Source organism: Pezoporus occidentalis, unplaced genomic scaffold (genome assembly GCF_034315485.1).
Source record: "Pezoporus occidentalis ecotype Australia unplaced genomic scaffold, CSIRO_AGI_Poc_V1 ctg165, whole genome shotgun sequence".
NCBI lineage: Eukaryota > Metazoa > Chordata > Aves > Psittaciformes > Psittacidae > Pezoporus > Pezoporus occidentalis.
In genome coordinates, this window is record NW_026913477.1 from 537,170 (window position 1) to 560,788 (window position 23,619).

Sequence of the window (23,619 nt, forward strand, 5' to 3'; positions counted from 1 at the left end):
TGCCACTCTGCTGTTTCCGGCAAGCCCTGTTAAGGACCAGGGTGTTTTGCTGTAGCCCAGGTTAAAAAACCCAAGAGGCTTTTTTCCTTTCAAAATATCTGCCTCTGTCCTGTCCGCCTGGAAAAGCCGCTGTCCTTCTTTTTTTTTTTTTTTTTGCCAAGGCCACAGCATTGCATTTTGAAAGAAGGAAATACTTTTGTGGCTGGATGCTCGATATCCCAATGACAGATTGTTCCCTGACTGCAGCAAGCCAGCATCTCTGTTGGAGCAGGGATTGCGAGCACCCCTCCGGCAGGCATGGGGCTGGGCTTGTTTTGGCTTTTTGAAGAGTTGTGTCATTGGCAGCCAGGAATAAATTAACATTCAAGTGAGTCTGTTTGGATAACAGAAAATGCAAAAGCTCCTCATGGCAAGTGATCCCCTGTAAAGCAGCATTACAAGTTTGGCAGGCACCCAACTGGCACCAGAGCTCTGAGCAGCAAATACACACCACTTAGCTGGTGATGTGTAAAGGGCACTTCTTAACAATTTCCGCCTTGAAAACTGTCTTGTGAAATCTTCCAACTTGGGTTGTGTTCATACATCACCCAGATCAGCTGCATATCATTCAGTGTAGGTATTAGTCCCAGGCTTTAAATAAATCTAGCATCTGTGTCACCCACCAGCAGTAACAGTGTGACACCTTTTTTTAGCTTTTCTTTTTCCCCTTCTGTTTGGCACAGATGCTGGGTTGGTTAAAAAGTTCCTAGAATGACTGGGTTTACACCCATCTTGTTTTAGTCAGAAGCTCCCTGTGTTTGGAGACAAAAATCACAATGTGGTCCCATCTATAGATTAGATTTCCATAAAATCTTCCTTTTCCAGTCCTATTTTCAGCAATGCCCTCACTGATCAGACTCCACAGTCAACTATGAACATGCTGCTCTTTTATTTTGTCACAGAGTATTTGAGCTAAGCGATAGGTACCTCAGTCCAGTCTGACTTTTCCTGAAGGAACCTGATGGGACCGTGTCTCTCCTCCATCAATCTTCATGTGCACAAAGGGAAGAATCTGGACAGCAATTCCTCCCCAAAGCAGCTATGTCAGAGCCCACATCTGTTTTATCAGGTGCCATGGCACTCGCCATACTTCCTTATGGAGAGAGTAAACAAAACACGCTTGAGTCCTGTGCAGATTTGACTTGCCCCTTGCTAAAGGTTACCACTTTTAATATGTAGGCTTAGTCCTCCTGGCAGTTCCACAGAGAGGGATACACATATACACAGAATGGCAAATGTGGGCTTTTTTCTGCAGCAAGATGCAATGGGAAATCATCAAGCACAACAGGGTTCCTTCTCTGCCTCCCTATGGCGACCTCAGCCTCAGCTCTACCTCCAATACCCTTCAAAACAGAGGGGCTACAGCCTGCCCTGTTGGGCACCATATTTGAAGTATTTTGTTGCTGCTGTTGCAAGAACAAAGTCAGCAGGAGACGGGTTGCATGGGACACACAACGCCACGGCATCAGGACACAACAGCCATGAGCTGCAGCAGGGACAGTGCAGCAGCGTGCAGCAACCTGCCCTGGGGAGCATCCCTGGCTGGAAAAGAGAAGTGCAGCTCCAGGCTGATGTTGTGCAACCTGTCTCCTTTGCTACCAGCTGAGTATTGCTCTTTCCAAGCAGGTTATGTTTTGCTTTGCCCTCCCACTGCTTTTTAGGCTTCTTGGGAATTACACAGGTAAGACAGAATCAAAAATCAAGCAACCACCCTCCAGCAATAGCTTATTTTCACTGCAAAGAAGTGGTGAAAGGGATTTGGACAAATCCAAAATTCATTGCTGTCCAAGGGGTGTGGAAATCCACAAGTGCTCTCTGCCATTTACAGAGGATTGAGAAAAAATCTGACGTGCATGGGCAGAGATGTCACTCACCTGCACGGGCATGAGTACATCTAGGCTTCAACAGCTCTGTGGTTCCTCCTGTGAGAAGGAGGTTTCCTTCACTTAGCTCTGTTCCTCCTTCACTTCCCTGCAGGTACTTGATAGAGATTGAGCAGACTGCATCTTGTGTACGCGTGAGGCAGGGACACCAGCCACTGGCCCTGGGACCTCTGTGTAGGAAGGGTAAGAAAACAGCATCTCCATACAGTGGGTTTCAGGCCAGTGGCTGATACATATCAGCAGTAAATTTAATCTCCAGATATATTATCTTGAATGCCCCTGCACATCCATAAATGATGTTCCACACTGGCATTGCAGAAACACTAAATGCTTACTGTTTCTATGTTTTCTTTAATTAAAATGTATTTAAAGCCTGAGTACAGATCAAGATTGAATTCTAGTGATTTGTTGCTCACAGTGTTGAGCACTCATTGCCTTTCAGCTCTTGTACACTCTTCCTGACTGTAACATGAGAATTATTTTATCTTCCTGGGTTTGAATCTGATAGCTGAAATGTGGTGGGTTTTTTTGTTGTTTTTTTTTAGTAAAAAATGACTCTTTTTCCAAGTAAGCCTTGACTTCAAAGTTGCTTTTCTCTGCCTTTCAGATCCTACCTTTAGGATGGAGTACACTGCCATCTGCTCTGTGATAGACTGTTCATTAGAAAGACGTCCTCATAGTAATGGATGGACACAGATCTGTTTCTGCTCCTGCACTCTCTGCCCAGGCTCCTCCAAAGGCTGATGGATCCAGGAGAAGCTTAGGTCCAATTTAATTTCTGAGGTGTGAACCAAAGTCTGCTGGGAAAGGTAACGTTTGCTCCCCTCCATCGGTCACAGAACAGACGAAAGTTGGCTGAGGCTGTGGTTAAGCAGGTGTGGGAGAGCTGTTCCCTGCACAAACCTTGGGGATGAAAAGGGGCTGCAGGAGTAGGAATAACGAGGTAACTAATGACATTGTCACCTCCATAGGCAAGCCCTGAGGAACGGCGTCAGATGCTGACAGTCACCTGGGTTACCTGGCTCCCTCAAGCATGTCTGAAAAGCCCTGGAAAGTTTGTTCCTGGGATCTGGCTATGGCTGCTTCTTTCAGCAAGTTCCCTGTCACCTGGGCAATGCCAGCATGCTGCTGTGGAGGTGAGCTATTTTAGAAATCCAGTCTAGGGGCCCTACTAGAGATACAGCTCATTGAATTCGAGCTGAGTACGTGGCTGTTGCTGTCAGTATAGCTGTGCTCTGCGCCGGAGCTATGCTGAAGTCATGCAACAGAGAAATACACACAGACTCCAGCCTCTCCTCCTGTGTACGAGGCCATGAAAAGAGCAGCCATGTGTGCACTTTCTGTTACATCATATGGGTTTGGTGAACAAACACCTGCAGAACTGGAGGTGCTGACTGTGCATGGCTCAGGCTGTAAGGGACATGCAGATTGGCCATGCCAGCAGGCTTCCACTGGCTGCTTTGGGCCTCTGATCCCTTCCTCCCTGCTGCTTTAGGATCCACTATGGTGGGTGGTGAAACCACTGGTATGTTTCTATGGGTGCCTCTTTGTAATGCTACTTTTTGGGTAACATTATTTTGGGGTTCGTCTCTTCCAAGCTCTAATGCTTGATGGTAGCAGTGAAGAGGTTGTGCTAGAACTTGCTCGCACCAGGGCAGACAAGGTCTGGGATCTCGCTTTTCTCTGTCCTTCCAGAGAAACGTTGACATGGCATGATGGGGTGCTATTGGGAGAAATGTGAGCTTCTTCAAACTGCTGTCTGAGCTCTGCAGCAGTTCATACCCTTTTTAGAGGCTATTTTAAGCCAGGAGGAGTACTGAACTTTAACTTACATTGCTTCTGCCATCTCAGCTAGTTCGCTGAGAAATAGCACTCACAGTCACAATGATGCCTGAATCTCGACATCTCAAAGTGCAAAAAGTGGATCTGTCTTCAAGGGAAAGAAGTTGCTATCTGTGGTCCAGACAGTGTTCAGATCCTTGGAGAAAGATGAATGAAAGCTAGAGACACTTACGCTAGTGCTCATGGCCAGCCTGGGGCTCCCTGGAGCACACAGCCAGGCCTCCTGGGCTCCACCAGCCCTCTGTTACTCTGCAAGAGCTATGGCTGAGCGGTACTTGGAGGGGTCAGAGCACATCAGCCAGGGCAGGCACTGGCCCAGGTATAGGGCATTTTACAGGCCTCCCAAGGGGAGAGAGGAAAACTGCAGAGAGGAAACTGCACGGAGCAGCTGGGTGAGGCTCCTGCAACATTACCTCCATCTCCCTGCAGTCAGGTTGCTCACAGTTGTGCCATCCCCACCACTGCAGTGACTTTTCCTGTACACACCAGAATAAGCAGCGTGCCCTTTCAGTAGATCCACACCCAGGCCATTGAGTCTCCATACCTGCTCTTCAATGTCCTCCATTTCAGTACTTGCACTGTAACTTTAGCTTCTCGTCATCATGCTGTCTCATACCCTGTGTGAGAACGAGTGCATTGCTTGCATTCACACCCTTCCCCTCGCAGAGTGGCACTTCAAAGAAGTCCATGTAGTGACACAAGTGATTTTTATTCAGTTGTAGGACTGTATTTTATGCTCTGAAGGAGCACTTACTTTGCATAAAGGCTTTGGTATTTTTATAGAAATGGCTATAACTGTGTTATTTCATATGAGGAAGAATTTATTAAGCTTTGATCTGGATCTATTACGCAAATGACTAATAACAACCCATCTTCATTACCAGATCAGTGCTTGGGCCCGGGCTATTAAATTCCCCTTCCCTTCAGTCTGCATCAGACTGCCATGTTAGGCTGCGACATAATCAGGATTCATAAAACCAGCCCAGGCTCATACTGGGATACAAGGCTGTAAAATTAAATCTGAGTTGCAGAGCACAATGTTTCTTTGGCTATTACGAGCTGAGCAAGCCAAGGTATTTTGGGGCACTGGTGTGTTGAATGAGGCATGACAACATTACTTGTGATTATGAAAAAATTCATAACCACAGTGAGGGGGAAAAAGTACAAGTTTTTATCTCACTGCATCAGATTACACGCTGGGCAGAAACATCCTGTTTTTTTTGTATTTTCAGGAACAGTTTTCAGTGCAAGCCAGTGGGCTGTGCAGTCCTCCCCTCAAACACTGCTACTTCTTGTTCTATTCTTGCCCTGGAGGTGGCTGCAGAAGGTCTGGATGAGTGTGACACTCTGCAGGGCTGCTTGGGACACACCTGGGAGGATCTTACTCTATCCAAAGTGATGTTTAGACCTTCACGCTTGTAAGACCAATCTTGGTTTTCTGAAAACCTTTCAGTGGGTTGGAGTTTTGTTTGGGGGTTATGCTACAAGTTTAAAAGCAGTAAGGACCTTTCCTTACATCAAGTCAAGAGACCAGCAAAGTGCCTAAGAGAGAAGTCATCCCAGACTTATCTGTTGATGGATATTTGGGGGCAGCACACAAGAAGGCAGGTGTGAATTTGAACTGGTTTATAAAAGAGTATGCAATTTAGCTAATATTTTTTTCCCTTTAAGCCAGAAATAAACTTTTTTTTTCACTGGGGCCCAGCTGCCTTTCCTCCTCTACAGAATTAATTTTAGAGAAGCACTTCTAGAAAGAGCCTTAAGACACTGTTTCAATGAAACACAGTTAAATAACTCCGCAGACCAGACCACCTTTCCTGCACAGGGCTGCCGGGATGGCTGTACTTTCACTGCCCTCATCACCAGGTTCAGGGGTGCGGAGCGGTGCTGCCAACGAGGAGCCGCAGCCCTGCTGCGCGGGTGAGCCCCGGGAGCCGCTCTCGTTCCCGGCCCGGCAGCACCATCTACAGGCGGCCGCGGCGGAGCTCCGCACCTCCCGAGCACAGCCCTGCCGTCTCTGCTACCCGGGGAGCGTCCAGCGGAAGCCGCAAGGATGATCGGGGATCTGGAACACCTCTCTTGTGAGCAGAAACTGCGGAAATAAACCCTAAAAATGTGTAGTATCTGCATGTCTAACGTAGAAGGACTGGGGAAGACAAACTGCAAGCCAAGACCCTCTGTTCCAGGCTCGCTGGAGAGGCTGGTGAATGATAATATGATCAAGCACCAATTGCCTTCAAGTCGAAAACCAGTTCCAGGGCAGGTATAGGTGCTGGGGTGTCTGTTAGCCCTATCTTACTTGTATACAAGACCAGATCAGCAGAAGTGAGAGTCCATGCATGTAAAGTTAAGACTCAGAATTCAGTGTTTGTTAGTTAATGTTCCTAGGGGAAAGAGCTCAATTTGCCATAGCAGTGAAAGGAACACCTTAACCCTTAATTGAGTTTACTGATAACCACAGTTACCTCATACTTATCCATTTTTCAATATCTCAGATTAATTTAGAATGGAACCTTCTAAACTGAAGAATTACCCAGGAAAAAAAGAAAAAAAAAAAAAAAGAGAGACCTTTGTTTGTCTGCATGCAACAGTCCCTGTATCTTAACATGAGATTTTGTTAAAGGCCAAACTCCTACTAACCTCAGCAGAAACAGTAACAGACCAAGGAACGAGCAGCAAGAGAAACATCTCCCTGCAAGAAAGAGGCAGGGAGACTCAAGGAAATGCGAATATTATTTATTTAGAAAATGATTGCCATATCATTGGTGGGAGTCAGTGGAACAGAAGCTTCTGTCATCTAGCCTGGGGCTCCCATGGAGGTAATGCTTACATTTCCATGTCCTATATGCTGTGTCATTCACTGCAGCCTTGAAATACAGCTATCACATAACAACGCTTTTTGTGTTTCACATTTTCAAGCAATGTTTAATTACTAACTTGGAGGAAGGAATCATCATGTTGGAGGGAAAGGCTGAGAAACACTGGCCTCTGCAATGTGCACGGTGCTTTGCCCCCTGTTCACATCTCCCTGTGGCTGCGTGCTACCCAGCTGGGGTTTGTGCTGCAGTGTCCTCATTGGTGCTCCAAGGGTCATTATCTGTCCGTGTGACTACTGAGGGGTCTCCAGTAGCAGGCTTGGAGTGTTTTGTCCTTTCTTTGCTAGTTTATGTAGAAAATCAGAAAAAAAAATAAATCTAATTCTTAACTCCTCTGAGAGCTTCATCTGTTTTCCCACTGGGAAAATTTAAAGGCTGTAACCTAGGTTCCTGGTGAGGTCTCCTAGGAGTTGTGGGCAAGGGCTCCACATCACTGGTTCTGGTGTGCATCTTTTTGATATCTCCAGATATAAAGATCTCTAAAGGTCCAGATTTTTATATTCCATAGCCTTCTTGTAGTTAAAAACCGAACAGATATATATTTGTTTTAAAAATTATAGTAATAAACCATCCTTGCAGATATTTGACTACACAGTTGCAGTGTCTGCTGCTGAGTGACGCATGCTGTGTTCGCCTTTTCCGGGAACAAAGCAAGTGTTTGTACTTTGGATAAAGCAAAGTACTTCACTGGAGAGCCCTAGGATGAGAGCAAGGACACACTGTTTATTCACTCTGCAGCATCTACTGGTGACTTTCTCCTCCTTGTGCCTAGCAGGAAAACTGGGTGAAAAGAGAACTCTTCACTTGCGCATCTCCATCCTTCTTGGTGGAGAAACTAAGAACTGTGCTACACAGCAAGTAAAATACAGAGATTTATGGTCTCCTTTGAGCAGTGTTCATTCAACTGAAAGTCCAGCTGAGGCTCTGGGCTGGATTCAAATATCTTTTGGATGAGTACTGGGTAAGAAAAACAACCCAAAACCTCCTGTCAGTGTGTCTGACCTTGGAGACTTCTATTAGCTAATTAAGGCACAAAGGCCAGAATTGAAACCACAACCATTTTAAAGGTCTTGTCTCTGTTGCCAGTCGCTCAAAGCACTTGGACGAAGATTTCCCCAATTCTGTTTATAAAAAGATGGTGAGAGGTCTGCCAGGACAGAAATCTTTGATTTCTAATTAATTTTGAAGGAGTTTGGGACCCTGAAGCCTAGCCAAAATGAGGACTGTAACTCATAAATTGGATTATTTTTAGAACAGAGAATTTGTATTCTCTGTTCTAAATGGGCCTTCAAAGTACTTTCACGCATGTATAGTCCTTTCAAGGGTTTAACGTTAGTAGTAAGTGATGGCACTGTATTATTGCAGGTTTGCCAAGAACAGCAGCCTTTAAGAGAGAGTTGTCACTGTTGATATAGCCTACTCCCCAGGAAGAAGCAATGGCATGAGCACTGCTGTTTTGGAGCCCACCCCCCAGAGTCCTTTAGTTTAAAGCCCATCTCACCAAATTGGACCGCCTGCTGCCAAAGATTTTTTGCCCCTTTTAGACAGTTGTATTCCATCCCTCCCAAACATTCCATAATCATTAAAGCACAACCTATTGTTATAAAACCAAAACCTTCTCGATGGCACAGCCATGAATATCATACACCAGTTTAATTGCATGTAACATATAAGACTGATTACATTTGCTTCTACAGAAAAAGAATTCTTTTTCCTTCATGTATCTGGAGTTTCACCTGCAACTAGTAAATATTGGTCGATATTTATCAGATATTATATCAATATCAAATATTGTATCAGCTGTGGGAATGAAGCCTTTCTCACTCACTCTTAATGTAATTATTTCACAATGCCTGTGGAAGGCAACCACTTCCATCACTAGTCTACAGTTTCTTTGCGAAATTACAGCAATAATAGTGGGAGGTGGAAATTGGACTTTGAGACTTCTAAGCTACATCTAAGCTGATGGGGTGACTTAGCTGTTTGCTCCAGCTTATCTTAGGATCTGCAATCACAACAACAGCATCATAAGAGGGAATACAGCCCTATAAAGCTCATATAAATGGTTTCTCTGCTAACCCAACCATTAATGTTCTATGGTTCTATTTCCATGGAAGTTACTGTGGTCAACTGTGCAACATGCCTCACACTTTGTATTGAGAAGTTGGGCATTTAGTCCACAAGTTAGCCAATCTATTAATTTCACCTTTAGTGAAATATGTATCTCTCTTTCTGGGGTGTGGAGGTTCACAGAAGACAGAAACAGAGAGTATTGAGAGTAGTATAGAGAGTACTGTTGGAGCCAACACCAAGGAACTAGAAGAGGAAGGGTTTGGTAGGAAGAGCTAACATATATTTAACATATTTAATTCAATCAAGTGACAACAAATGGCTTCTAGGTTTAGGTCTGTGAAGGAAAAAAAAAAAAAAGGAAAAAAGACGGTGTTCATGCACAGAAATCCTTATCATTTAGCAAAAGAGATTGAGGGCCCCTAGAATTGTCTTTTTTTTTTGCTCAAGCTCTATTTGATGGCATAATAACAGACGTTATCGCTCCCTATGGATGACAGCTCTCTTCTAAGGGAATTATCTATGAATTCAGTCACAAACATCACACATCCTTCTCCCAGCCATGGCAAACCATGACTGTCTCACAGCTGCTCTTCCTTTTACACCATCTCCTCTGGGGCTAAGCTCTAACCACGTAAAAACATTTACTAATTCTAAGCAAGTGGTTAACAGCTTCAAAGCTGATGCTGCACAGCGCTAATTGTTTGTTGCTGGGAAATCTCATTTCAAAAGCCGGACCCCTGGGGTCACTTGGCACTTCTGCAAGATCAGGCATTACAACCTGCCCCAGTAACCGCAGTCACTTCCCCACTCCAGCTCCTTTTCTGATCATCTGGTTTCCCTCTTCCTTATTGATACATTGCCATGGGAACAAACCTTGGAAAAAAATATTCAGAAGCACCTGGTTTTGGTTTTAAATGTTATCTTTTCAATTTTCACCTTTCCAGCGCTGCACTATGGGGGGGGGGGGGGGGATTTTTTTCCTCTATCTACCACTAGATGGTATTGCTTCAGCAGGCGCCTTTCCTGGCTGCTCTTCACTCTGGCTAAAATGCAGACCCCCAGAAAAGCAGGGGCCTCGGCTCATTCGTTGCAGACCATTCCATCAGCACAGACTCTGTTCTCGGTCTGAATGTCCAAATGTGCTCACTATGCCAAATGACTCCAAATCAACCGAGTTCAGGAGTTACGCAACAGGTTGTGTTTTCAGGTTGCTTTTAATCTTTCACAGGCAGGCTGCACCGCAAGTCACAGAGACCAGATAACGGGGCTGCAGCGTGAAAAGAAAATGCTCCAAGCACTTGGAGGTGGGTAGTCACCAGGCTAACAGGCTTTCTGGCTGCATTTGCTGGACAAACAGGGTTCTTTTCAGTAGCAGGCAGTCATAGAATCCTGGAATGGTTTGGGTTGGAATGGTCCTTAAAGATCATCTTGTTCCAACCCCCTGTCACAGACAGGAACACCTTCCACTAGACCAGGTTGCCCCAAGCACTGTCCAGCCTAGCCTTGAACACTTCCAGAGATGGAGTAGCCAAAGCTCTTCCAGGCAACCTGTGCCAGCGCCTCAGCACCCTCACAGGGAAGAATTTCTTGCATGGAGCTCACTGCTGGGAGCCGGGAGGGTGTCTCGGAAGAGGAATTGCTCTGTACAGGCTTTTGTTTTTATATTCTTCAAGCATCCCCTGGCGATTGTTGCTGAGGACAACAGCTTAGAATAGCAGATCTTTGGTCTCAGCTCAATTGGCAGCTTCTTGTGCTTGCAGCATAGTTTCTGCTTAAGGGCAAATTTTATATTTGCTCTATAATCCAGAGGTAAGGCAGGTCTGTGATCTGCCTGAAATTTCAGAATACTTGATGTATAAAACCTGAAGCAAACAGACAAGACTTCGTATGCTCCAGATCTTTTAAATAACTGACACAAAAATGCAAATAAAAAACTTTTTTCCCCTCACAATTGCAAAATTTTTCCAATAGTTTTGTATTTCCCATATGTGCTCATGAAAGAAAAGCAGTTAAACATGCAGGAAATCATTCAGCAATAGTTTTATTAGTCTGGCAGACGAAGATATGAAGTAATTTTACATTAAAAATTAATGACTTGGGCTGTTAAGCCTTGAATCGTTTGCTACTTTCTAATGCTCAATATGCAGCTTTATAGTAAGTTTATTTGATGTGAGACTTACTCCATTTTTATGTTTCATTGGTTTGTTGTTAGGCTGCTTTTCCTACTATGGAAACAAACAGGAAAATCAAACCAGAATTGGAAAGAACATCATGTATATAGTGATTAAATGTTCACCGCACCTACATTAATATTTTTCAGTCAGCTGATTTATATCTTAACTATGCACTGGTTGTTTTGCCAAGTTACTTTTGTTCACTCTGTAATCCATAAATAACCAGAACCTGCTCACACATTCAGGTTGGATTTAATGAGTGGATAGCTGGAGTTTAATTAGATGTTTTAAGAACTGGTTTGAAGTTTTAAGCTCATGTTACATTGCAAATCCTCCTTCCATCCCCATCCTACTGGGCAAGGGCTGCAAGGTACCTCCTGGTCTACACCAGCCCCCTCATGCCCCTCCCATGCAAATTGTCTCTCTTGCTGGCTCAGGAAGCAGTAGAATTAAATGAGAGCTGTATTGTTTTAAAAGGGTGTAAAATTAGCTGGCTTACAGTGAAAGTGTGACTGTGAGTGCCAGACCTTTCTCTGTAAGCACCGAACAGCCCGAACTGTGCTGCATCTTAAACAGGAGGGAGCCACTGGCTAAGATAAGTTCATTGTTGAGGAAAAAAGAACAAAACTTACCAAAACCAAACCCCCAAAAAATTGCTTCTACAGAAATTAATCTTCTTTCTCATCTACACTGGAGAAAATATAATAGGAAGACCTCACTATTCACAATCAGTGGGGAGAAAATCACTGCTGCAGGCTGTTGCTCCTTCCCTCCCACCTTTACACACTGTAGTTGCTGGTGCAGTGTCATGTCCATCGCCTCTAGCCCAGACCAGGGAAATTCACCCTGAGCCTGAGTAAGCCCTGAGAGGCAAGCTCACAGCAGGAATTACCAGAACAAGGCGCTTATTTCCTGACCCTACTGCTTTCAAGGGAAACAACCCTCTCTTATATTTCTTCTCTTCCAGGCTCAGAGGCAGCAGGATGCCCATGAGAGAGGCCATCGTGCTGTGCCATGTGCTATTTGGCACTGCACAAGGAGCAGGACAGGCTGCAGGAAGGCTTGAGGAAAGAGCAATGCGTGGAGTTAGTGACTCACGCGGTTGAGATTTCGCATGGCTGAGTGGTAAGATAGCAACCATGGTTTTACCATAAAAGGGGCAAATATGTTATTGCCGTGATAGATGAGATTCAATTAAACAGCAACATTCAATTAAACGGCTTCCAGGGCTATTGTTTGAAAGCTTGCAATGCTTTGTGTTCCTGCTAGAGCTGTTGAGCACAAACAAATGAGACTGATTGCACAACACTGGTCTCCTGTTGAAAAGCTGTGTCCAAGTCCACCCCTTGGTGAATATTTAAGCAGAGTAGAGTAGCTTCAACAGGAACATGAACAGCTTAAACAGAGTAGCATTGTGGAGATGTTTAGTGCTCAGTTAGGTTACAGAACTGTGCAATATGCCCCAATCCTTGGTTACGCTCAGATTTTGACCAGAAACTTCATCTTTGACTGGAGAAGGAATTTTGGTTAAAGTTAGTGCCAGGAAAGCAGGAAACTTCTAAGAGAACAAACCTCCTTCCTAACAGGACAGCATCGGAAAACTTTACGGTTTCCCTTTAGAAAATGTCTTAGCCCTTGCCTGGCTTTTTTTGTTTTTTTTTTTCTCATTTATAGTGTTTTGTACTGGTGAGTTCAGCAGAACACGTCAAGAACATGGTTTTCTGCGGCTCCAAGACCACTGCCATCTGCTGCTAAGCCCAGACCTTCACCCAAGCAGCGGTGTGCTCGGCTGCGGTTTCGCCGTGCACCGACAACTTCCATCTCCCTCAAGGAAAGCACTCTTAAGCAGAACAGCCTCTGCTGCTGTCCCAAGCCCGCACTCGGTAGCTCTCTGTGCGCCGACAACGCTGTCCGAGCACAGCAGAACGCGGCTGCAGCCCGTACCGGCAGGGCAGCCGCTCGGCGCTCAGTTGCTATGGAGACGGCGGCGCTGCCTATTTGCGCATGCGCGGGTCGCTCCGGCGAGCTTCCGGCAGACCAGAAGCTTCGGTGGAGCGGAGCGGGGCCGATGGATCGTTACGGGCCGCCGGTGGCGGGTGTGGGCGCGGTTCCCGTGCCCGATTTCAGGCAGTAAGTCCTTGTGAGGGGAAGGAAAGGGCAGGGCCTGACTTGGCGGCGGGAGGGACAGGTACCCCTGCGGTGTGGCAGGGCCTGGTGGTAGTCCGCGACCGGGCCGCTAGAAGGGGGTTCTGCTAGGCCGCGGCCGGCGGGGGGTGCTCCCGGTGCCCCGGAACCGCCCGGGGTGGCGGGCAGCGGAGGGTGCAGCCTCCGGACGGCCTTGGGGAAAGAGTGACTGCCCGTCTCGCGCTGCTGGCGAGATGGGGGGAGCGGGGAGGAGGGGAGGCCCCGGGTTTGCCCTTGCCGTGCCGCTTAGCCGCAGGCAGCCTCGAAACCCCGGCGCGGAGGCTGCTCTGCAGTTAGAAACTCCGCGTTGGGGCCGGGGTTAGATGTGAACGGTCGCTTTTGCTGCGTAGGGAAGTGATGAAAGTATGTCAGTGTAAGAAAAATACATGTCAACACTGGAGTTTTTACTTTGCTAATAAGCTGGACCTCATCTTACTGTTCTATGGGTAGGGGTTAAGTAGAGAATAGTTTCTGATTTCTGCAGGGGAAGTTTGAATGGGTTTATGCTCTCCATCCCGACAGACCTTGAGACAAACTCTAGTAAAGGAAAGTTTCCAAATATCTCGGGTTTTGGTTTTGTTTTGTTTGGTTGTTTGGGTTTTTTTTCTGTTTGATTTGGTTTAAAGCTACTTAATACGCAGTCTGAAAGTATGGCAGTACATGACCAGGAAAAAGTGCTTTTGGCTTTAGTGTAAAAGCTGTGTGTGGCTGCTAAAGGGTGAGTTCTTGTGGCTTTTTAGTTTGTTGGTTTTTTTTCCCCCTCTTCCTCTTATTTTTCCAAGGAAGTGTTAAAATGTGATTTCAAGTAATATACTATGGCACAAATGTGTTTGGATAAAACATTTTGAAAATACTTACGCAAGAATTGCTGTAGATGTGCCTGGAAGTTTTATGTATCCCTGACTTGAGTTGGGGTTTATGCTTGTGTGTCAAAGCTTTAAGGACACATGCCCTTGAATCCAGTAGTTTTTGACAGAAGGGTATTGCTTGGTTTGCATGTTTACTTCAGCATGTAATAATGTAGTAAGCCAAGCAGAGTGAGTGAAAGCTGTTGAAAGCACACACAAAAACAAGCTGTATGTAGTGTGTTGTAAATACAAAACCTGTTCTAGCAGATAACTTTCAGGGAGAACTTACCAAGCACACAGTCCTTCATTGTGATTCTTTCTCAAGGTCTTTTACGTCTATGAAGATCTCAAGGTCTGTTTAGGTCTGTTTTAGGTCAAGGTTTAGGTCTGTGAAGGAAAAAAGGTTACTGATGTTTTGGTATATTGGCTCTGTGCTCTGATTATTGCTACAGTTATCCCAACTTTCTTAGTGGAAACTAAGAAATTATTTTAAATAGAGGAACAACAACTAATAAAAAGGAACTTTGCTTCCAACAGTAAGCCGTTGAAGTCATTCTGCGTACTTCCCTCTGCACCCGAGCATGCAGGATTTGTCATTTTCCTAGACTTGTAGTTGTTTTTCAAAACTGGATGGAACTTGGCAAGTTTTAAGGCAGAATACTGTCATATGACAAGCTTGTGTCTAGTATTAGATGTTTAATAAGGATGTAATAATACACTGATAAACATACTAATGTAAACCCCCTGTGTTATTAATGCTTGCAAAGCAATAACAGGGAAAAATCTAAAGACTGGTTTTAATCTTGTCTGTGAGCTTTGACTGGCAGAATCATTACATTGTTTTGAATGCTGTGATTTTTGTTTCAGTCAACAAATGCATACTCCGAGTCTTTATCACTTCCAAATGATATAAGCACTCAATTCTAGAAGAGTAATTGGCTTCTGGTTGGGATGAGTTCTTGTCCTGTTTCAGGTGTATATATTATGACTTTCTTCTGTGTGTGACTTTTCTTATTTATTTCAGAAATGAGGGTTCATTAACATCAACTTTACGAACACTTCTGTTCTTCACAGCTCTAATGATTACATTACCTGTTGGGCTGTATTTTTCATCAAAGGCTTATATATTTGAAGGTAATTCTGTTTCTGCCAATTAGCATTACTGTTAAAAGAAAGAGGAAAAAAACAGTCCTCTAATAGTGTCTTTGAATATTTGTTTCCTTGTGCAGATTAATGGCCTTGTAATGTCTACTTAGAACAAAAAACTTTGCAAATAGTTTGTGCATCCTTCCCTGCATTGTGGTCTTGGTTTGTATCGTACACAGGTGCATCCATTCCCCTTACCTAAAGGGTATCTAACAGCACCCTGCAGCAGACTTTTATCCAAATCACCAAGGCTATGTTTCCTGCAAGTGCTGCAGACTAATTGCATAGTCAAGATACTGTTGTTTACTGGGTTTATTTTTTAGCTTTTTAAAACATACCTGTATTGTAAGTGTAAAGCAGTTTTTGTATACCCAGTTTCAGATACTGAATGTAGTTGCTTGTAGAGTTTCCTTTTAATAATAAGAAAAAAAGATATTTTAGCTGTTTGTTTGGAGCAGTTCTGTCAAACTGCTACCAACCAGCCACATTCTAGCCTTGGTTCTGCAAGGCTTTGATAACTTTCTAATACTGTAGGAGAAAAGTGTCTTCCTTCAAAAGAGCTCTTTTAGAGATCAGTTTGTGAATACATAACTGAGCTGTTACAAGGTGATTCTTCTTCGGTGTGTGCTGCTTTATGTTCTGAAGACTGAAGCTGAAAGCTTTTTAAGTAGCTTTCAGGATCCCTTTTCACCCTTTCCCCCTGCTCCCTGAGGTGTAGCAAGCTGAGCCCTAACTTTGCTGTGTCAATTAATGGCAAGATCTATCAGCACTGATAGAGGCTGGGTTTGTGTGTGGAGGGTGGTGGTTTTTGTGTGCTGTGATGAATGAAGAGAAATTGTATTTGTTTTTTTTATTTGGTCTTCTGATACTTGAAGGCTTCTTACATGTGATATGTATTCATGTGTCTTAACTGGTGAGGAATTTCTGGTCTATGGTCTAAATACAAAAGGTAGAAGTCCTTTAATTTTAATTGTTGCTTTACCATTCTATCCTGTTACAGTAGCAAATAAATTATATCCCTGCTCATTTTCCTGCCCCACAAGAGTGTTATACTTTCAAAAAAAAGGATGTTGAGTTTTATTTGGTACTGAAAGACAGTACCAGAAAAAGTGAATGTCGCAGAACTCTAAGCTGTTGACTTCAAAACCAGGGTATTTAATCTTAAGTATTGAATAATTGCAGTCTCCTCTATTCCCAAAATAGTTGCAAGGTCTGTAATCAGTGTGGTAAATTCTTTCCTGTGATTCCTCCTGAGCTCAGTCATTTTGATAAATGTAACTTTAGTCTACAGGAAAATATGTGATTTGTTATTTCAGTGTTCCTAATAACTAATGCTCTTTGCTTTCTTTTATTTTCTCAGGTACCTTAGGAATGTCGGACAGGGACAGCTATTTTTATGCGGCCATAGTTGCTGTCATTGCTGTTCATGTGGTACTTGCTCTCTTTGTATACGTAGCATGGAATGAGGGCTCTCGACAGTGGCGGGAAGGCAAACAGGACTAGGATGAAGATCATTGTCATCTAATGCCTACAGACTGTAAATCAGATTTTTGTGAGCTGAAGAAAAAACATTCTTCACAATGTATAATACAGATGTACAAAGAGAAGGCTGATGCCTCCACTCTGGTTAGAGTAAGACTTGTGCTCATCATGAATGTGAAACAGTATTTTCTCTAATGCTGATGGAAGTTGTTCTTTAGCCAGCCTCTGCTATGTGGAGCTGAGGTCTTCACCTGGAATTAAAATGAAATCATTATTTATTAAAAAAAAAGCCAAACAAACAAAATAATCCCGTAGCTATCTTTGTCATTCCTAGTACTTTTCTGGCTTGCTTTGAAAATAATATTGTCATGAAGCAGGCATTTTTGAGTTTAGAAGTAATTGCAGGAATAGAATGGGTTGGAAACTCAGGTGATATCTTTCTAACATGAAATACAAAGGGTTTTCTGGTTTTGTTTTTGTGTTGTTTTATTATTATTTTCAGATGTAATTTTTTATTGAAGTGTAAAATTCAGTCTTTAATTTCCTTCTAGGAGGACTGTTGTATTACTTCATTGTTTCTCTTTCCAGTCTTCTACAGCTAATACTGATAATGCAAAGGAAATGGCATGGCATGTTTTTTCTGTGTCTGCATTTATATGTGTTCTTGATAACTGCTAAAGACTGTAGTTGAATATCCTGGGGTAAAGTGGTATCAGTAACAGCTATAAGCCACTCTCATGGATAGTAGAGGAATGAGCAAGAGAAAACAAGCTGTAGCCACCTGTAGACATTGTCCTTTCAGAAGCAGAACACAAGAGTGATCATATGGAAAATTTGCTTCTGTTCATAAATATGAACTTGTGCACTGTGACATGATACAATATGTTGATTGTTTTCTTTTTTCCTTAGTTGTGTATAGAAACTCTCTGTAGCCAAACCATAATGAGATTTTTGTGTTGCAGGATAACCTGAATTTCATTCCACTGCTGTGCTGTTGTTGGAAAGCTTTTAGTGTGTACATAAAACATTTCTCCTAAAGTTCCAGCAATGCATAGAACTTTCCTAACACTGACGAGTGCTGTTAGGCCACTGTGCTTTAAGTGGTTCTGTTAGCTGGAGTTTTCCAGTTTTAGTTTGTTTTAGTTGAGCCATTTTTGGAGGTCTTCTGCTCAGTATCAGCTGGGAATGGTTTTGGTGCTACATTTGTCTATGGTAAAATTTTCCCTCAAGCCTTTGTGTCATTTATAAATTATGTTCCCAGGTCTCCTTCCTCCCATCTCTACGCAGTCCCAGCTCTGCACAAAGTATCTACACCATGTCACACTCATGCAAATAGCTTTTTACATTATGTTGCTGAAATGTGAACTTTTCTTACCCAGGAGCCCATTGTCAGGTTGCTGCCAGCAAACTGAAGAAGGGTCTTGTAGAATTTGAAATCCAAATTTAGGTTGTAAGCTGGCTTATAGTGGAGAATAAGTAGGAGCATAGCTATTGTGCTCTGCTACCTGGGTCTTGTGCTATATGTGTTTTATGTTTCATATACCAGAATCCCTAGATTATTTAGTTACAAAAATGTTAAAAGTCTGTGCTATAAGAACAAGCACTGTGATGTCTCAACTGTTGGGGTAATGAGCTGAACATTTATCCATCCCTTGGAGGATCTTCTGTAAAGACAATGCTGTGATCCAAAATGTTCTCCTTGAAAAAAAAAGGCAATGCACTACTCACTGCATAGGAGCAGCCGTGGAATGGGTTAATGTTGCCTGTGCCTGAGAGCTGAAATCACCGCTCAGGTAAATGATGCAATGGAAACAGTTGAATGGTGGAATTACATGATGACTAGAGAGCTTGAAGAACAGAAACAGCAGGCATGCAGTGTGGAGTGTACATGGAGTAAACAGTGCCCTACTGAGACTCCTGTTATGCCTTATCAATACTAAGGTTTAGTATTGTTGATTTAGATGTTTCAGGAGCTATGTTGGGGTCTCTTCAGGTTGCATGTTTCCTACCATGTATCTGATGTTCCTGTTAATGCAAAGCTAATTCTCATGTCAATTTTTAAATAGTTTAATGGCCATTGTAATACTGTGCTATATTGGGATTGCATGGCAAGGTTTTGTTAGCAGGGGGTCTACAGGAGTGTTTTCTTTGAGAAGATGCCCGAAGCTTCCCGCAGTCGCATAGAGACCCTCTGCAGGCCAAGGCTGAGCCCATCAGAAACACCATCCATATAACTGTCCATCTTCATAAAAAATTTGGTGTATTTTCCAAAGCTGTAACTGAAACAGTAGTGGGACGGGCTGTGATTTCTGTGCATCAGTGATAGTAGTAGCACCTCTGGGTTAACATATTTAAGAAGGGGAAAAAACTGTGCAACAGCAGCTGGAGAGAGGACTGAGAATATGTGAGAGGAACAGCTCTGCAGACCCCATGATCAGTGAAGGAGGAGGGGAAGAGGTGTGCCAGGCACTGGAGCAGGTACTCTCCTCAAGCTCGTGGTATAGACCATGGTGAGGCAGGCTCTCCCCTTGCAGCCCATAGAGGTCAATGGTGGAGCAGATACTGATCTGCAGCCTGGGGAGGACCACATCAGAGCAAGGGGGTGCCTGAAGGAGGCTGTGACCCTGTGGGAAGCCCACACTGGAGCAGTCTGTTCCTGAAGAACTGCAGCCCATGGGAAGGACTCACATTGGAGAAGTTCATGGAGGACTGTGTCTCATGGGAGGTACCCCATGCTGGAGTGGGAAGGTGAGGTGGAAGGAGCAGCAGAGACAATACGTGATGAACTGACCACAACCCCTGTTCCTCCTGCACCACTGGAAGGGAGGAGGTGGAGAAAACTGGGAGTGAAGTTGAGCCTGGAAGGAAGGGAAGGGTGGGGGGAAGGTGGTTTTTATTTCTGATTACTCTGATTTGTTTGGCAATAAATTAAACAAATTTCCCCAAGTTGAGTCTGTTTTGCCCATGATGGTAATTGGTGAATGATCTCTCCCTGTCCTTATCTTGACCCATGAGCCTTGTGTTGTATTTTCCCTCCCTTGTCTGACTGAGAAGGGGAGTTGATGGAGCAGCTTGGTGGGTGCCTGCTATCCAGCCAACACCAACCTACTACATTACAGACATGGAAACTGATAAAAGTTGGGGAGAGATTAATATTCTGTTGCTCTGGTTTTTATTTTCTATAAAATGCTGATGTAAAATTTTTACAGTGTAGTAATTTAAATTGGAACTGTAAATTTATTCATTTTATTACTAGGAATGAATTCGAGACAACTGTTGTTAAGATAAAATTGGGAATACTTGGTCTGCATAAACCAGTGCTGGAAAATTGCCTCTTGCTTAGTGGTCTGTCCTGTGTTTGCATAGGTTGACAGTTGGGCAGTTTATCTAAAGCAAGAATTTTATCTAGGAGTGAGCAAATACCTTGAAACTGAGATGGTAGCAGATGTTTTCTGCAGTATTTTCCAAGGCTACAGAAGTTAAGGTACTGGAGACATTGAGAAGTGGAAAATCGGTGGCTACCTGAAATCAGGTTAGTTTTCTTCTGCGCTTATAATGGGGGGCTTTTTTAAATGCCTGCAGAGCATGGTGGTGGGTGCCCAGCCTGTGAGTGTGCAGGTGATCACCTTTGGTTTGTGCTTAGAAATGCCTGACATAATTAATCTTAACTGCTGGCACTGAGTAGGAAGTCTCAAGAGAAAATGGTGATGTTGGTGATCACATTGTTAATTTTGTTGTACACTAGCATTGATTAATGTGCATGAACTTTACAGTATATTCAAAACAAAATACTATCTACCTAGGTTCTTGTGTAAGAGAGGGCTTAGTAATAACTATCACTTAACATTGAAAAACAAACAAAAACCCGGAAAACCAAACAAACCCACATTCACCCCCCAAAACCGCAACCTTCTGCATCATTCTCACAGTGCAGGTTATTGGATGCTATCAAACTTACAAGAAGCTAAAGGATGTAATTTTGCCATGCTGCTAATGCAGCACAACAAACTAGAGGGCAGGTTTTTCTGCCTGATTTCTGTAATGGGAGGGGAGAAGTGCTGCCTCATGAACAGTAAAATGCTTGATGTTACTGCTGAGAATAGTTCAAATGAGTACGAGAGGAGAATGAAGAGGACCCTTAAAGTAGCAAACTAAGCCACACGTATTACAAAATACTGTAGTATGGCTATGACTGGAATTTGGGTAGGCTGCAGCCCATAGGAGGGGGAAGAGGTCCTGTGGAGCAAAGGAATGAACTGGGGAGGTGGGGTGGAGATGAGGCAGGGTGAGGACCAGAATGTGCTGGCACAGCTTTGCATGTGATGACTGAGGTACCATGTGCTTTTGTGCAGAAGTGTTTATTCCACTGTTCTCCAGGTGTCGTGGTTTAAACCATGCAGAGCCATTGATCTGAAATATTAAATGTAAATCATACAAAATGGCAAGCCAATTCCATTTTTAACTTCCAACTGAAGCTGTTCATGGGTTGACAGCTTTGGAGCGTGTGATCTGGGCCACACGTACTCAGCTTTGTCTTGTACAGACTAGTATTGTTACTGGCTCTGAGTCATCTCTTAGGGCAGGGTCAAGTGCTTGGTGTGTAAATATTTCTTTAAAAATAGCAAAGAGCAACTGTCATTCTAATGTTTCATTAGCTCTAATCAACCATCAGGAGGAACAGGCTTTTTGTTTCAAGTTCACAGGGAAAAGTGTTTGCTGTTCCCCTGCAAGGGGAGGCTCTTAGGTGCTTGAATGGGGCTTGCAAGAAGGAAACACTGTGTACTTTGGGCCACCACAGTCATTCTCTTATATTTGTGGTGAGGAATGACCAGGGAGAAGAACCTGGAAAATCGCATAATTGACTTGGTGACTGTCCAGCTGAATGCCTGGGACTGAGTTTTCTTGGAGCTGATTTGCTGTCATGTTTCACAACCCTCTCTGTCCTACTCGCTTTGGATAGTGCATTCTTGCCGAGATGATTTGCTGTGGATGTGCAGTGTTTCCAGGAGTGATCATGTGCTTACTTGTAACTGCTTTTACACTAGTGCAAACTACTCATGGGCCTGGAAAAAAAGCTGTTGATTCTTATAATTGGCACATGGCACACTGTGGTTTAATATTTCTAGTTTAAATGGCCCAGGGCTTAGGCACAGGGGGGTGTTATTAATTAAAACTGTTTTTAATTGAAGGATGATTTATGGCAGAGAGTTAACAGCAGTCAAAAATCAAAACCTGCTGTGGGTGTGGGCCTATGTGGCAGGCACCACTGAGGAGCAAGTTAATACCTTTGCAGTTCTTCATCCTCAAGATGCAGTTTCTCTTGACTCATAACGGCTCTGTTGATGTTGGAGATTGTGTAGAAGTACCAAAGTTTAGCTCCACAGCTAAAGCTCTTTCAAGGGAATGAGTCATTGTGTAGATGTTTTTGTGTCTTGACAGAGGAGACAGAAGAACACACTTCAGTCTCAAACCTTACCACAGTTTGAACCCTTTTGTAGAACCATTCTATAGAAGTAGCAAATGTTGGATGAGTCTTAATTTGAAGCATTATGATACAGCTGTTTTCTTTAGAAGCTTGTGTTGCAGCCTGTGAGGTTGGTCCCTGTTCTGAAGGTCCTGTCACCAAGAGGATCTTTCTCCATCTAGCCTGGGTCTCCTTTAAGAACTTTGTGCAAATCTCTTCCCACCTTGCCAAGTGAGAGTGGCTCTGTTCCCTACCATGAGAACATTTATCCTTGCACTTCCCTGTGTGCTCATGCTTCCTCCATGCCACTCCATCGCCACCCCTGCCTGGCTCCTGTGAACATCTGCAACAGTTGGACTTCATGATCTTAATGATCTCTTCCAGTCTAAATGATTCTATGGTCTGTGTCATTAATACAGCAGTGTAACGTATACTTTCACCAAAAAATCCAAACCAAAGGTGATTCTGATGATTGGAGTGTTTGAACCAGTCTGATGCTTTGTGTCTTAGGTGCAGTTGTGCTTAAATGTGGAGTGGCTGTAGCTTATAATCTGCAGGTTTAGCCCAGCATCCCTGAGACTTTCTGTGTGGATATCAAATTCTGTGCTCCATGTGTTTAATAGAGGGTCCTCTGTCTTAACGCTTAGTAGCTTCTGCAGGGTTATTAGAAATAATCCTGAATAGAAGCTGTTTCACAGCTCCTAGTTTTACTAAGTGAAAACTGGATCTTTATTGCGTTTTTGTACATGAAATAAAATTGCAATGGCACCTCTCTTCATGGTAATGACTGCCTGATCTGTTATGTTAAGCCAGTTCCTTTATTTTGAGCTTGCATTTATTTCTAACCCACTATAATTTTGCAAGCAGTAGCAAGTTCCTCATTCTTTTTAGCACTTCTCTCTCTTTACCTCTCCTTGCTATTTGTCAAGTGCTTTTGATGGTAGCAAATATTTTCTATAGTGTGACATCTGTTGTGATTGCTAGTTAAGATTACATTGAGCTTTGTAGGGAGAGATGAGGGTTTTATGCTCTTGGTGGGGATTGTGCTTTCCTGCCTGTGAATTTTCAGAGTTGTTAGTGCTGTTAGCTCTGCTATTAAGGTATGAAAACAGTAATGCCAAGGCAAAAAAAGTTTTAATTCTACAAGCAATTCTTAATCAGATATCTATTTGTCCTGGGCTTTGGGAGGAGTGATTAACAACACTTAAACAATAACATGTTTCTGTTATCATATACTTCTTACATTCAAAACAGTCCAGCTCTGTGCTCAAATGTAGTTTTATTTTAGCATATTACAAAACTGAAGTACATTTAAATACTTTGAGTAGCATTGTCAGTGTGATCCAGGCTGCTTTCACTCTTCCAGCTCTTAATGAAAACTACATTGAGCCTTTTGGTAAGGAATTCTTAGCTCCTGGGGCGTATGATGCAGCTCCTCAAGAAGCTTGTCCATGCCAAAAGGCCATGTTTGCATTATATCAAGTTTATGCAAGGGATTAGTTTGAAAGCAGAGCTGAGTGCCTTGTGAACTTCCTGTGTCAGGTCAGCTGTGCTTTAAGTGTATGATCTCGATTGCAATTTGGTGGGATAAACAACTTTTGTGAGCTT

At 43.5% G+C, this 23,619-nt stretch overlaps 1 protein-coding gene across 1 annotated transcript; it reads left to right on the plus strand.

The window, feature by feature from the left end:
* The first annotated feature begins 12,847 nt into the window (after nucleotides 1-12,847).
* Nucleotides 12,848-18,108, plus strand: VMA21 (vacuolar ATPase assembly factor VMA21). The gene is made up of 3 exons (XM_062613286.1): nucleotides 12,848-13,017; nucleotides 14,944-15,053; nucleotides 16,426-18,108. The coding sequence occupies exons 1-3, from the start codon at nucleotides 12,863-12,865 to the stop codon at nucleotides 16,566-16,568; spliced, it is 408 nt and encodes a 135-aa protein (XP_062469270.1). The 5' UTR covers nucleotides 12,848-12,862; the 3' UTR covers nucleotides 16,569-18,108.
* The last annotated feature ends 5,511 nt before the right edge of the window (nucleotides 18,109-23,619 follow it).